This window comes from Zerene cesonia, chromosome 13 (assembly GCF_012273895.1).
Source record: "Zerene cesonia ecotype Mississippi chromosome 13, Zerene_cesonia_1.1, whole genome shotgun sequence".
NCBI lineage: Eukaryota > Metazoa > Arthropoda > Insecta > Lepidoptera > Pieridae > Zerene > Zerene cesonia.
In genome coordinates this window covers 8,280,636-8,297,765 of record NC_052114.1, presented here as the reverse complement: position 1 = coordinate 8,297,765, position 17,130 = coordinate 8,280,636, and the positions used below count along the sequence as shown (strand labels likewise).

Below are 17,130 nucleotides of genomic sequence, written 5' to 3'. Positions count from 1 at the left end.
ATAACTACTTTACATTTGTCAGGAATAAGCAACAAGAGAGTCACTACAGAATTAATTGCACTGAACTTAAAACTGGATACGCTCCCATAAATTTAATAACTAAAAGCAGGTTATATAAAGTACCTACTGCTTACTGTCGCCTAAAATTTCGGCATTTTACAAATTTTGTCTCCGTACAAAAAGTTGCCACTTCGAGACACTAACATAAATATAATAGAGATAGTCAATCTTTTAGGAATTGGAACAATATATATTTTTATCACAAACCAAGCAACTTAATTTTTTGCGCCTTCCAAATTTATCTGGGCAATTACGCCTTGGATCGTAATTTTAATTTACAGGTAGTATCTACCGTTATATTTAAAAAGCTTACACATCTAATCGAAATTCATTGAAGCATTATCAATAAGGTAGTATTACTACATAGATGAACAAGGCAAAAACGTGAAGATTTACCATATTATGATAGCAACGAAATTTTTCGAGAAGTCGTTAAAGAACCGACTCAGCATTCGAAACATTAGCTTGAAGATGGATTATTCACATTAATTCACAGCCTTCATTTAACCTACGGCTTGTATTTCTTAACAATAGTAATAATACATCTATTTATACTTACTAGAACCTAGAAAGCGATCGAAACTTGTCCACGAATAAAAAAGTGGGCTTTTATTATCCAAGATAAGAAATCTACAGGTCACTAACCATATGCGGTAGTTATTATAAGTCCAAATCAAAGTTTTCTTTATAATAAGTGGACATATTATATAACATCTCCCTATATGACGGGGTTATATGACCTATTCCGGCTACGGCATAAAGGCAAAATTTACATAATTACAAATAACAAGAACAATGTTTTTAAAGTGACTTAATATACTTTCTCATATTTATTCATATCGAAATAAAATTTTAGTAATCACCACATGTTAGTCAAATAAAATAAAATTAAAAACTCATTCAATATTTAATGAAAAACAAACTAAATCAGTACACGTAATGTCTCAATCGAAAAGTTAATACGTTATAATTAAATTCATATATTAAATTACGCTACTTAAATCAAATTCGAGCAAATCGCCTAAGCACCAATAACGGTAAATTATAAATCTGTGTGCTTTATTATCATTTTAAATTAATTAATAGTTATATTAATACAAGTTGCGTGATATCTTTTCATTATTAGTGCATTTTGTGCAGTTCAAGCGTAATTGAAGCTATTTTTATAATTTCAGGCAAGCGAAAGGAACAAACGTATATATAAAAATATATTGAGTCTTGAATACGTTCAGAAAGACTAACATTCTGTACGGACTAGATAGTTACTACTAAATTCTTTTAAGATTAAATTATATTAAGACAAGTGAATGTTATAAAATTTTATTTTAATTAGATTATAGTAATTCTGTTTCCGAAAAACTAAATTGAATTCAAGTCACATTTAATTTCCATTGCAAATATATATTAAAGAAATATCCATTTAAAATTGCTTTACCAGACTTTCGTCAAAAAAAATAATGATTAAAAACGATAATTCACATAATTCACATAAAACACATGACTAAAAACTTGAAAACGGATAAAATACGCCTTAAATAATTTAGTTTGTAATAACAGACTTATTTAAGAAGTTTTTTTTTCATATGAGTGTAACAGAATGTTTCATACATTAGTTAATTGGCACAGATAACGCTATGTCAAAATAAAATAGTTATTAATAATAATTTATTTTAACACTAGTAATACAAAATATAACTATAAAGGAAACTTCAACGTGAGCATGATTTTAACACACTAATAAATATAAAACATTATCTTATAAAATTTCATCTAAATACAAAATACAATAAAATTTTACTAAAACAAATAATTTAACATTTCATTACGTAAATTATCTAATGATATTGGGCTAAAGACTTGTTCCAGATCTTTAAGTTTAAATGTGGAAATATTTTTTTATAGCTTTTGATATTAATTGATGATTAAAAAAAATATATCTAATAGGTAAAGCTGCAATAGAAATCAGAATAAAAAAAGACATATATACATCATTACTTCACATTCTTAAAGGAAAGTAAAATAAAATCATTACAAACAAAAAACAGTCCTCTATAAAAACTACACATGTTACTAGAGAAATCGATTATACTTGAAAATCAAATTATATTTCCCATCGCGACACTTTTTTATTGAAACACTTTTTCTTAAATAACAATCATAGACAATAAGAAAGAACCGAGTTAACCAGTGAGAAAAAAAATTAAACAAAAAAGTGAAAAAACATTCACGAACCATGAATTAAATCACTTTAATACTTCTAGTGGTTCTTTGCTATATTGATTGTTGGTATCAATATAAATTGTTCTAGAATGATCTATTTCGCATTCCATAGAATTAGCGCAGTCCTTTCCTAATTGGATAAAATACACTATTAAATGTATATAATTATATATAATATATATTGCTTAGTGAAATAATATTTGAGGATATTCTACAAGTAAATAAATGATAGTAGTTGGTCATTTATATAAAATAACAATTCAACAAACGTACTTTCCATATTGTGCGAACAAGCGGTGAAATTTTTCTACATATAACAGTTCTAATTTCAAATATAAAATTATATTTTATAACAATACACTCGATATGGAAAAAAACGCTTTTGTGCTATGATCTTAGAGTTCATTTTTAAATAACACTTCATAGATATATAATACTGCCAAAGAATTGAAATTAAAACAAAAGAAAGAATTTGATACGTATTTGTTATTATGACAATTGTGTTCGGACTATACTGTTAACGTTTGGTCAACATCCTTAACTAAAGTTTTTTTTACTATTTAAATTTATTATTTTACGTGTCTTATTATAACTAAAGAATCCGTATCAATTGGCAAGCCTCTATCTAGTTTTTGGTTTTAAAAACAACTTCAACAATGTATTAACAGCAATGTGAGCTTAAATCTTATTATTCACAAAACGTGTATCGTGTACGATCATTTATTTTTGCCTCTTTATTACACGTTAAGTGTTCTAGTCTTTTATAACAAATAAATTTTATTTAAGCTTTGAGCAATATTCAATTTAATTATACAAATAAACGAGACCTTGTGAATTTGATTAATATACTATCCATTAAAAATTTTAATAGTGTATGAATTTTTCTAATATAGTATAATTTCACTAAATGATTTAATGTTGCTAAAACATTAATATAACAATCATATACAATACAAATTTGCAATAATAAAATGCATGTGCATTGCATATATTTGAAGAAGTAAGAACACAACCGCAACATTTATAGGAAAAATAGTATACATACCTTTTTGTTAAATCAGTTATTTAAATATTAGTTTTAATCTAAATAAGCGCCACACAATACGTTTAAAGCTAACGCATATATAACTAAACCATAGACAATACACGATACACATTTCGAAATTCAAAAATGCACATCGCAATTTCAACAAACTACATCTATGGTTCGCGCATCTTCAGACGCGCCATAGACAACTTGTATTACGTGATTTTTATTTTCTTCGTGGTTTCCTCTAGCATGTCTTTGATTTTGGTCAAGGGTGATCTCTTCTCTTCGACTTTAATCGGTGGCGGCAAGTGGATGTGCAGCGGATCGCGGAGACGGTTCAAGTCCTTTTGGAGTTTGTCAATCTGAAATAATATATCACATTATGAATTAATTAGTAAAGTAAGTTCATAATGCTTATGAATCACATATATAATTCAGGGCATAGATAAAATGGTACTTTGTATGTTTTTTATACAAAAATAACTTTGCTTATCAATCAATATCAATTTATATTAGATTAAAAGTACAATATGAACAATAAATTACACTGAAAATTGCAATATGAAAGTAATTAACCATAAAACCACTAAACAAACTCATCACACAATTTCTTCCCAAAAAACAATATATTTACTATCGTAAGCTGATATACATACCTCATCTTTGAGCTGATTATAATGATTGATGTCTAAACCAATCTTTTTCGCTTTCTTGTGCAGTGTAATCAAGTGCTGCCTATCCTTAACGTCTGGCAAGATGTATTCCTGGAAGGAAAATTGCTCATTTAATGTAGACTGTTTAAAATAGCTCTATAAGATACTATCCGCTGATCCCGACTTCGTCTTATCTGACCTACTTTATCGCAGTTCAAAAATATAGCTGGAGAAAATTTAGGCAGTTATATTTTTACAAGGTAATAATTAATTTAATTTTCCTATGGTCAAAAAATATTTATATTGGTCGAATAATTTTAAATCTAAAATGTAATAAACAATGAAACTTTTCGCGTACACATTATGACTGGCAAAGAAAGAAAATCGCATCGAAAATCGATCCATCCGTTTAAGAATTGCGATGCACAAAAATAAACACACACATGGGACATGAAAGCAAACTTATAACACTGTTTTCGCTAGTTAAATATGTTATATCATCTTAAATTATTCTAGTTCCAATGAAAATAGTCTGAGTTTTATACAACGGAGGTCGCGCTTTGGCTAACCTAACGACATTATAAGTCATCCTCGTAAAATCATTGAATATTCTAGCGCTAGCTCAGCGCTTTACCTTATTCATAAAGCAGGTACTTTGTTTGCCAGCCAGCGTAACAGCGCTTCAGACTACTCAACCTACTAATACTGTAGATCCGAATATTTATTTCTGGATAGTATTGTGAAATTTACATATAAAATTTAACGAATGAAGAAAAGGTTCGATTCAACGCCATGTTGTGACGTCATAGCTGTTAATTCAAAGGAATTATAATTTTAAAATCAATTCGTATTTGTATTTAAATTATGTATTGTAAATGTCATGCAAAATAAAACAAACCTACTTATTGATATGCAAAAATGATTTAAAGTAAATAGTATTTTCCAAATGGCACACATTCACATAAATGTTATTGACGTTCCTACTCATAGTTGGATCGTATTAAATTGCTATAAATTTATACTATCGAGACATCTGGAAACCTTTTTCTTCGCTTGGAGGACTGTGCCAAATGTGACATGGCTACTTTCAAGATTAATCATCAAAATTGGGAGAAGTTCGCTAAAAATCGTCGAAGAAGATGAAGAAAACTCCTTTTCGATAGTGCAGACCTTGTGACGAAACCAGTTCAGAGTCATCATCATCATCATCATCATCATCAGCCCTTATATTATGTTCCCACTGCTGGGACACAGGCCACCTATGAGGGTTCTGGCCATAATCCACCACGCTGGCCAAGTGCGGGTTGTCACATGCCGTCGACCTTTTGATTCTCGAACATGCCGGTTTCCTCACGATGTTTTCCTTCACCGTTTTAAGCAGTGGTGATGTTATCTACATGCGCAGATAAATTGGAAAATCAATTTATTTCCTGCACGCTCGCCCGGTCTCGAACCCCGACTTCTCGGTTTTGAAGTCCGAGGTTCTCACCACTGAGCCACCAATTCAGATTCAGTGGTTCAGAGTATTCGCAAACAAAAGATGGAAAAGTCGTAACTACAAAGTTGGGCCGAACGTTGAATAATCAACGTTTGAACACCAAAGCACAATCCGTACGAATGCGCGCCGTTTCCAAGTGATTCAACATTTCATAGGATTCGATAGCTAAACGAGTTTTGACAAGATACGAAAAGCGACACCTGTATCTTAACTGGCACTTATTTATCCAACAGTATATTTGATATCCGACATATATATAGTACCTATAAGTCCCAACAGCTCACCTGTTTCGTCAGCACGAAATACGCGTACGCGGCCATAGCGGTGCCGTACGTGACGAAGTACGTGACCGGCTCCATGATGTCCCACGAGTACTCCCACCAGGTGAGGCGGGCGAGCACGCCGAACTGCACACCCATGAGACCGAGCCCCACCCACGTGAGCACGGACGTCTTGCGGGTTGTTTCCACTTCGAGGGACATGCGCTTCTGGAAGTTTCAATTTAACATAATCGTAAATACTTTGTTTTGCGAAAATCTTGACGAAGTCGTGACACAGGAAAGTCAAGAGAAATAATAACGACTATGAAAACTAATATTATTTTAGGCAATAATTTATTAATAGTAAGGTTACCGTGTCGTCTTAAAGCAACACTAATTCCAGTGTTGCGAAGTGATAGCGCTAGACTACTTATATAGCTCTGTCTTAATACTGCTTCAAGACCTGTACCTGTGACTCGCCAGGACGCTAAAGTATAGCATTGTTGAAGATGTTCAATAAATAGATATTTACTAGCTGCGCCCCGTGGTTTCATCCGCGTAAGTCTGTATCCCGTAGGAATATCGGGATAAAAAGTTGCCTATGTGTTATTCCAGTTGCCCAGCTATCTACGTACAAAATTTCATTGCAATCGGTATAGTAGTTTTTGTGTGAAAGAGTAACAAACATACACACATCTTTACAAACTTTCTCATTTATAATATTAGTAAGATTGTTACAAAAATTCTTGTAAAATTATCTGTATGAAGTATAACATCGATTATTATTTTAGCAAGTTGTGACAAAAAGAGCAAATTCAATAAATCATCACGTTTCCCAGATGTATATTGCAGCATCAATAAATAATACATATACATATATACATTTAATTATTCAAACATACACCTAAAAAAAGTCTATTAGTATCAAATCATCTACGCTCACCTCTTCCAACGGTTGTAGCTCAGTGGAGAGCTTCTCCAGCTGCGCCCGCAGCTCCCTCTCCTTCTTGATCTGGTGCTCTCTAACATTCAACGCCTCGTACAGCTGGTTAACCAGGTTCCTCACATCGCTTAATCGTGTTATTTCTTCAGCGCTAAGACGCTCCTGGAATTTAAGATGATTGTTAATTTACTTTCGTAGCAAATTTTTTCGTCTATCATGATATTGGGAACGATCTAGAATAGAATGATAATTCATCGTGATATAGTATCTTAATATTGGCCACGTGTGACCAATGCTTGCTAATCTTTGTTAAAAGACGCGTTTGTATTTTTTTTTTGTATATAAGCACATAAATGAGGAAAATGCAATTCTAACAAAATAGTACCGTTCTGCATATTTTTTTATACGATATCTTCCCATTTTAGAATTGTATCATATCGTAGTTTGTGTTTTTCACAATTTATTACTCAGTTACCACATTAAATACATAAGACTAAGAGCTATTTGAAAAAGTTGCGTCAGGAGCAACGATATTTTAAAATTCCCTTAATAAAACGGAAGTGTTAGCAGAGCATTCCAACATAATTCCCTACATCTGCGGGGTACGGAGTATTGGCTGGTTGCCACGCAGAATACAATTGAAAACGTTGCTCACCTAACGAACCAAGTTAGACAACAGGCGATTGTTAGCGCTATCTTGAAATGGTCTATTTTGCAAGGCCCAAGACAAAGGGGGCCTTATGGACAATTAAAAGTTTACGAAAACCTACGATAATGAGAATAGGGTAGTTTTTAACAATGTAATGCAATAGTGCCTGCTAAAACACGTAAGTATGCGACGCTAGAAAGTTTACAAAGGTCAGCGATTGACTTGGTGTAATCACTTACTGAGCTTTGTAAGGACGTATTAATAATGAAAAAAGAAGGATGGATCCTATCTTCCAATACACATAGAAACCTTACAATCTTGCCTTAAAAAGGCGAGAGTAATAGCGTTATTAATCTTTACACATAAAAATTATACTATGGAAAAGTATATCCTGCACGGTGAAGACACCGCAGTACTGTTGATTTGTTAGAACTAAGAAATAATTAATTCAGCCTGCAGGTTAACCGTTGTAAAAATGAATAGCGTAGTTAATGTTATTTAGCTAGATATCAACAGAGATTTTCCTTAAGATTACGTTATTTCCCCTGGTGCGAGGCTGACCTAAATTGTAAAGTTCTACCGATTTCAATGTGATTTAATTTTAAATTGCAAGATTACCTAAATCATTTTTATTTTATTTTATTTATTTGTGTCACAGTCGGCAATGGAGCTGGTGGGACACCTGATGGTAAGCGCTACCACCGCCCATGAACATTTGTAGAGGCGTTAAGTCGATTACAGACCATACGCCTCTACAAATGGATTGCCGACTTTAAATTTGGAAGGGATTAAGAAAGGATTAAACTTTTTAAATAACCGTAAACCGAAAATAAAATATATTTATTCTACCATGTACAACGTAATCAAACCGTGAAACAAATTTAATATGAATCAAAGTATTTTCATTCAGAATTTTTGTTGCGTGATCCTTTCATATAAAAGCACCAAATATACCTTCACGAGATTAATTTTGACGGCTTACTCGCGGCCTATTTAACAAAATTTAATTAAGGTTGCTTGTAAGCTTGTTACGAAAGTAATATACATATTTGGAAATAGGTTGCCGCTTGCCGCATATCGAGCTTATTAACGTTTCAACTAAGTTTGACTAACACACGAATATGGTGAATGAGGACATATTAATTATATGAAAAACTGTCAAAAAGATGGTCTATACTCTACACCTTCTCCTCACACTATATTAATATAGCATACAATGAGAAAACATTTGTGTTTTGGTACATATGTATTCACACAAAATTGGACACATAAAAAAAATTACCGCTAGAAAACTATATCTTTACTGAATGACATAGGCTATGTATGTACCACGGATGAAGCCGGCGGGGATAGCTAGTGTTAAAATAAAACGATTAAGTACATTTAAGTTATATTTAGTCGCTTCTAAGTTGGGTATACTATAAGAGCTTGTCAGAAGTGCTGTTGGACACAAAAAGCGCTTGCCCAGAATTATAATAAACTTCAGGAATAAACTTGTGACATTGTATTTTCTCAAATAGCATCAGCGTCACCCATTTTGAGAACATCTATACAGAGATGTACTAGGTAAATCGATCATGCGAGAACTCTTAATCCGATTCCAATTTACGTAGATTTTCATCGCTATCACCATGATATTTTTCGAATCCTGGATTTAGAGTTTTATGCATTACATTTTCTATTCAGCTTTTTGATAACTTTTTTAGATTTAATTAAAAAATTATTAATTATCATTAAATCCTACTAATATTATAAATGCGAAAGTTTGTAAGGATGTGTGTGTATGTTTGTTACTCTTTCACGCAAAAACTACTGAACCGATTACAATAAAATTTGGTACGTAGACAGCTGGACAACTGGAATAACACATAGGCAACTTTTTATCCCGATATTCCTACGGGATACGGATTTACGCGGGTGAAATCGCGGAGCGCAGCTAGTATCCTATATATGAAGGTTTAAATCAATATATAAACGCTTGTTAATATTATTAAAAGCACAATTAACCACTAGGAAAGAATTAATAGCAATTCAGTCGGCTTGTGGCTAGCACAATACCTCATTAGGGGATTGACCTCATTAGACGTTTTAATTAAGGCGGAAATCATTTGTAGCCATTCACACTTTCCCTTTTGAGAAAAGAACGCGAAATTGTAAATATAAAGTTATACATTATACCTTTACGATGATGTGGTAAATAAATTACCTACGTATATTAATAATGGGCATTGGTAGGATGAAATAATATTATACTAGCTCTTGCGCGTAGCTTCGCACGCGTTAATTTCGGAGTAGTTTTATAGATGTTATTCTATAAACCTTCCTCTTGAATGACTCTATCTTTAAAAAAAAATCACATCAAAATCCGTTGCGTAATTTTAACGATTTAAGCATACAAAGGGACATAGGGACAGGGTAAGCGACTTTGTTTTATACTATGTAGTGATAGTTTCTTATCATTGCATACGGTGAGTGGGGTAGGCGGAGGTTGTTGTCATAACTGGACCAAATTTTCATGGGATGGGTAGCATCAGCTTTCATACAAAACATCTTAAGTATCGGTTTATCATTCATTGTAATCCGAAACAGTGACATAAATTCAACCATGAAGCTTACAATACTAGTGTTTGAAGCGATAATGTATACAGCATACTCGATAATGTGCTAGCACACAACATCTAACACCGAAAATCGACTATTGACAGAACATGAAGGTAAATCGCAAACTGCATAGGGGAAACGCGCTTAGTTCATTGAATCGCATATGTTACGGTTTATGCCCCCAAGCGATACACAATATCTGCATTCGTAGGGAATTAATTCAAAATCCGATTCTCTTTGATTTCTCATAATTACCACCACACTAAATAGATACTAACATTACACACTACCAACAAAATGTTCTAAACAAATCACGCACACAAAGATGCACATCGACGAGACTCGTAAGCGGTCGTCGTGTTGTTGTCAGAAGCGCTTAGGTTCTTCAAAGAGCGCATGAAACGCCTTCGTCCAATGTCGAATCGGGTAAACGTAACGCCGTAATAAAAAGTTAATACATAAAAAAACACTCACACTCTTTACATTAGAAATTTATAGCAATAAAAAAACCGTTAAATTTAATTTAAGCCTTACATATTAATTATATTTTTCAATTCGATTAATTGGTCCAAAAATTGATCGCTACAAAACTTAAACGATAAACGAAACATGCAATTAAAACTTATCAAAAAAGTAACAACCCTTTTGCTTCAATTGTGCGATGTCTTTGCCGAAAACGCTTAGTCAGTACATATCTATTTTCTATGTTACTACGCTAAAAGGTATTGCGGCAAAACTATTATAGGTATAGAACCTTTCAGGTCCGAGAAGCGTCTTTGTTCTAAATATTACCCTTTGTCACTGATGTGCCGCTTGACTTTTATTAAATTAACCCATAGTTAATAAAATATTTTACTAATTGAAATGTCCATTATAGTTTAATAAATCCTCAAACAATAAGGTAGGATAGGTATAAAACCTACTAAAAATTAACATGAAAAAGTAGTACGAAAATCAATAAATAAATTAGAAATAGGTCGATATAAACGCTTTTTAATATATGTATAAAAATAAAAAATTATATAGACTTCATACATATTGTATTTATGCTGTACTTTTAGACGTTTTCAAAATTAACTTACTATTTAATTGCTCGTCCTTTGTTATCTAGTTATGAAAAACTGTCCCAGTAGCTTATAACATAAAAATCTTCTCTAGAAAAACATGCAAGAGTCTTATTTTAAGCCAACGACTTTTAAACCGTATTACACAGAGCACTTAAAGTCCAGGCTCCACTTAACCTAATTGCGTCGATAATTAGTGGCAAGCTTATTCTTCGTGAAGCTTGGCTGAATGAATAAGTGACCACAGTCAGGTCATAAAAAAGTGAGTCGCGCGGGAAATAGAACGTCAAATGCAAATATGGCGGTCGGGGATTTCGTCTGCTTAAATCTAATTTCGAAGTCAGCGTTCTCTTTGTTAGCGAACATTTAAATAGAAAATATTTTATTGCTATGAGAGATTTGTGCGAAATAATAGAATTGATAACATTTAATTTTTTATAAAAATATGAAAAAAAAGTCTTTATTTTGTTATTGTGACCACTGAAAAAAAATTATTAAAGTTTTTATCGCACATTTTAAGAGAAATTAAATTTAAACGTAAAATTATGTGATAGCGTTTCACGTACGCTAGAATAAAGTTGTGCTATTGCCAAATTTTTGCCAGGCACAAAGAAAAAATTGTGATAACTTTTACTATAACATTTACAGAAATTTCAGTAATTTAGTATAGTACCAGTACAACAATTTTTCCTTTTTACGCAAACTTGCATATTAAATAATGAATCATGAATGACGTCATTTGACGCTTGCAACATTTAAGAAGATCCTTTGAAGACTAAAAGAAAGGATTAACACCTTAATACTTTGAAAAAGTAAAATTGCAGGTTTTTCTTTACTTATTCTAGTTTGTGATTGTTTTTTATGTAGTTTTGATTACAACGAAAAACAGGTGACTTAGCAAAAAACAGTTGTTTTAAATGTTGCCCATTGTATGTTGTCATTAATGCAAAAGCCTGAAATTTCATTATCACTTGTCGTGCATCTGTAATATTCAACTTCAAGTGTTGCAAGCAAAGTTTGAATGCTAAGTTTTGGGGAATTGTTCAGTTATAACTATAGTTTCTCGGGACAACTGACTAGCTTTATAGAATTCTATATATAATTATGTAAATTGTCAAATCTACAGAATAGCAGTTAACAAACAAAAGCACATACCCTCTTGTCCTTCTGCGTACTCTATTACTATATATAATATCAAGACATAATTCTTATAAGCTTAAGCTAATTACAACGGCCATTCACATACATGTAAATTTAATATTAAAGGTTAACTAAACGTTAGAAAAATATAGTCATAAAATCATTTTTAATCATTCATATTTTTAAATAAATTTACCGAAGAGTTTAACATAAAAACAAAAACAGCATGAATTAAAAAAGCACAGAACGTTCTTTCAATGTTTCATTTATAATTGAACAAAATTGGGGTAAAAATGCCTGCTGGCAAGTTGTTAAATTTGCAAATAATCATTCCTCTCTGCCGCAATTGAATACACTGGGACAGTATCATCAGCTCAATGTGATTTTCTCAAAACCTGAATTAATATTAGACGTCTAAATGTTTCCTAACAATTCACCAAAAAGTGACGTATTGTATATCTGTATAGAGTTGATTAATCTTTTATTTATTATAAATTAAAGAATAAAATACGGTCTGTAAGATACTATAGAGATATCACCATAACTAACGGAGTTATATTTGGTGCAATTTGCATTTATTTTAAATATTAATTGAAGTAATATTTTGAAAAGTATCTACAGTTGTAGTACTTATTAAATTCAACATTTCACCATTCAGACTTCATTTCTGTTTAAATACCTATACATAGAAATAAGTGTAAAAAAAAAAAAACAAAATATTAATACGTAAGAATAGTAAGTATGGGAAGTACGTCCATAATATACTTACATATACATAAATATTGTTCCAATAAATAGAGTCGTTTGATGATAAATCGTGACTATCCGGAACACCGCGGGAGCACAAGTATAATTGGATAGGATTTAATTACCATTGGAATTGATTAAGCAGTGGATTATGGGTAACAGTTGTGGTTGCTTTGTGTTAAACGGGTCAGGATTCCAATGCGTACTCGAGATGTTATTATGAAACGAATTGTTCGCTACATCATAATTTCAACGATTTAAACTACAAGATATAATTAAACCTTTATATACAGCATAGATATATTTTCGTACCACTAATCTACTCAAGAAGTTGTTAGAACATAATGAACATGATTTAATTTCCATTTTTTTGCCTTAATAGACGTATTTTTACTTACGTAGGTAAGCATTCTCGATATAACAAATTATATTGAACATACTTACTTTGAACTTAGTAAAATGACCCAAAGAGAGTTTTGGCCACCGACAATAAGAACCTCCATTTAATTACATCCTGCGCAATCTCTTACAGAAGGTGAAATTTGTAGGAGGAGGAGAAGCCTTCCTAGAGCTGGACTATCCAATGGCTGAGCCATGTGAAAAAAAAATGGATGATTTCGTGCTGTAAGAGGAGCGTATTTGAGACGATGATTTGTATCTAGGATTATTGAGGATATCCAAGAGGCCGGCGCTGTTGCATATCCTAGATACCGCTAGAAACGCTAAACCGTAAAGACCCGCGCACTCTTCAGATAGATTTCACCGAGAATGGAAATGTAAATAAAAAAAGTTAAATTGTTTGGCAATAAATAACACATGTAGGTAAGTGTACCTACAGAGAACGCGGGAAATTAATTGCCGCCGTTGGCAGTTTCAATCAGACATCTATAGCGTAGCTAGATGCACCGTCATTGTATTGAACGCAATTAAAAATGTATGTTGCTAGTTCCACTGTCTATGGCGGGTAGTATCAATTATTACTAACCTGAGGTGGACTCTTCACGTAGTACTCCGTATCGTTGATGACGAGTCTGAAGTCACTTTCTAGAAGCGCCTCGACGGTGTCACTGGACGCGATGCGCACTCGGTCGTCAACAGCCATCGCGACCGCACGCTCGACGCCGCGGTCCTCCGCTTTCAGCTGATAAATAACACATTTATTTTATACATTGAGCTCAATTAAACCAAAATTTATCTTCGAACTAAATGTGGAATTATTGTTTTTCATTTTCCATTGATCTCGATAATCGAATCAAGTCCATTTTCAAAATTGTCTTTTTATTTTCATAAAACAGTTCCAAAATATTGAATAACGAAAGGTTAAATTGCAACTCTGTATAATTTAAGCCGTTGCTTTAAATACATTTTCTCAGATTATATATCTTCATAAAGAATGGAATACGATACGAGATGATCATATTATAGATTTTTATATGAAACTATACAAGATATAATTTATCTATAATAAGTCTCTAATGGAAAACGACATCATTATTCAACTTAACAGCTCAATTTAAAGCAAATTAAGATTCAAGATTAGATGATTATCTTATAAATAACTCAGATTGATTATAATATTAAAGACTGAACATATATTATTTCAATACAGACTTGATAAAGATAGACATCCTGTTGTCTACTCAATTAAATTGCTATTCACGGCTTCGTATCTCTATAAAAAGGTCATAATATGTAGTCAATAAATTCGCGGCGATTTCGGTAAGAGGCGAACCGCAAATGCAAAATGCTGAACATATTTGGTTTACGAAATGATTTATCGCCGAAACGCTAAAAGCAATTTACTTTACGTTGTTGCTTTGGGAAGTAAAATGGAAGTTTATTAGTGGAACTGCTTCGCTTTGGGAATCAATTCCCTTTGTCGTTGAGTATAAGCCTGAACACAATCTATGGCTGACTAATTAAATGTATGATGATATAGACGAATAGACAATTTTTATTTGAACTATACCAAATGAAAGCCTACGTTCACGTTTTATCAATTTTTTTTAAATAAAACATAACAAACATCCTTCTATAAAAACTCTGAGACCATACGGCTTTTTTGGTTTATGGTTAGTAACCATTATAAATTTTGTGTAAGTTTTTAGTTTAAAATGTTTTTATATATTATTAAAATAGTTGCTTGACAAAAAGTCGCATTAATAAGCCCATGAGTATCACACAACACGCTGTAATAATTTACGCGACGAATTCACCTTGTGAATAACGCACTTGTCAAACTAGTAAATCTAATATTTGTTACACTTTCACGCAAAAACTGAAATTATAAAATAATGAAAAACTGAAATTAAAAAATATAAAAAATTTGGTACGTAGACAGCTGGACAACTGGAATAACATATAGGGCCTTGGGTTATGTCGAATTCCTACCAACTAAAACATTATCATGTCATCCTTAAATCCGCTTTAGTGAAGGGGCCACTGGTCCTAACTGGAATTCGTCGGCGGCCAAGCGCTCTTTCTAAGAACCTACGACGAGGCTCGTGGTCCACAAAAGGTAAAAAAAATTAGGCATGTCGCTACCAAGCTCAATCCTGCATTCAGCGGGTTAATTATCTCGGTTATAACCTACGCTTTTCTCACAAAACATCCCACCTGCTCCAGTAGATCTCCGACAGTCTGCGAGACGGGTCGCAGGGTGAACCGACATCTCTCACGTCGCGACGGCAGCGGTACTGTGATGACGGGCAGACCGCGTTTGTATGTCACCGACACTTCTGCAAAGAAAATTTTAGTAAATATGAATTTGTTTACAGATTTCGCAGACTTTCGAGGAAATAATATACCTTGTTTAAATTAGTAATCTGTACAATAGTTATGAAAGTTTTGAAACTACGATCACATATTTCAAGAAGGATTACATCAGATTAATAACCGAGTAACTTAAACATCGTTTATTATGAACAATATTGACCCTTATGCAAATGAAATTAAATAATACTTCACATTATTCACAAATAATGAGGAAGATAGAAAACAATGAATTGACCTTACTTTGTATATATCTTAGGATAATATTACTTATGTGGCTTTTTTGATGAAAAATATTAACTATTACATATTATCATTTAAGATTCGACGATTCCACAAGAACCAATCAATTACACTTAACAAACGCACATCATTCTAATCCACGACTACGCAGCAGCATCCAGCACATACCATATCCAATGAATACAAACAATAAACACATTATGGTAAGTGAGAAAGAAATGATTCCATTATACCATTAGCAAGGCGTCGTAGCCTGATTGCTCGCTCCACATACCTAGCCAACTGTTACTCCGACGCTGAGGAAAGCATAATTGCGAGTTAAATGAGTTATTCACTGAGGTATAAGGGCGGTTATATAATTGGGGAAAGTGAGGTCTAACCACCTTCCTGCGTATACTGATCTTCAGCGAGATTAACTCATTTGGAATCTGTGTAGCGACGACGTACTACGGTGATAACCGTTTAGCATTTTATGTCCTCGTCCTAAATATATGCATACAACAATTTGTTTATGCAAAAACAAGCGAACTCTGCAAATCTTTGACAGAATCTATTAAAATATGTATATGCATAAACTAAATTGTTATTCAATTCTCAAGTTCTAACGTCAGCCAGAACTAGAAGTAATTAATATTTCCAGTCTTCTTTAACTTTACTTTTTATTGTCTCAGTTTTGCTTTTTAATTTCTTTACGTTCAACATGGGTTGGAAGAGTTTTGCAATATCTAAAAACTGCGACTAGCTTGCTACGCTTGCTGTCCGTTGCCTAAGCTACATTAATATTTATGACAAATTTTGTATGAAAATACTGAACGTTACCGCAAGGAATAGGTAAGCGAATTCTTCATTTTCAGTACATTTTCTTTCTAAACAAAGAACATTTCATATTCAGATTTTCCTTATTCACAAACGATAAACTTGACTTTCTAAAAACAAAGCAGTGATAAGCCGACTTCATTATCTTTAGACAATGATATTTAATAATAGCCTTTAGGCAAAGTAGTATTAATTTAGTAATTTTGAGGTTTGTACTGTGATTATTTTTCGGTAATCTACGATTCTTTTATTTCATTTAGTTATCTTATTGATTAATTATTTCAAAATTAACTAGAACATTTGACTTTAGAATTGACGCGACATATTTTACATGTAGCTATCGTTTTCTCACATTGCTGATCTAGTATTAAGGAGTTATGATGAAATGAATCCAATTTTGTGTACGTAAATCACTTATTCTAAACCTATTCAAA

At 32.5% G+C, this 17,130-nt stretch overlaps 1 protein-coding gene across 3 annotated transcripts in view; it reads right to left on the bottom strand.

Annotated features, from left to right (window-relative positions):
• Positions 1-3,200: 3,200 nt before the first annotated feature.
• The window catches only part of LOC119831054 (calcium uniporter protein, mitochondrial), a 107,785-nt gene continuing 93,855 nt past the window's right edge, over positions 3,201-17,130 (bottom strand). For 2 of the 3 annotated variants that reach the window (XM_038354282.1, XM_038354284.1), the window contains 6 exons: positions 15,482-15,603; positions 13,851-14,006; positions 6,665-6,826; positions 5,746-5,949; positions 3,967-4,074; positions 3,201-3,672 (listed from right to left, as the gene is read on the bottom strand). In XM_038354282.1, coding sequence (XP_038210210.1) covers positions 3,523-3,672; positions 3,967-4,074; positions 5,746-5,949; positions 6,665-6,826; positions 13,851-14,006; positions 15,482-15,603 — 902 coding nt within the window. In that variant the 3' untranslated portion in view covers positions 3,201-3,522. The remainder of the gene's footprint in view (positions 3,673-3,966; positions 4,075-5,745; positions 5,950-6,664; positions 6,827-13,850; positions 14,007-15,481; positions 15,604-17,130) is intronic. The other variant, XM_038354283.1, reaches the window with a different exon arrangement.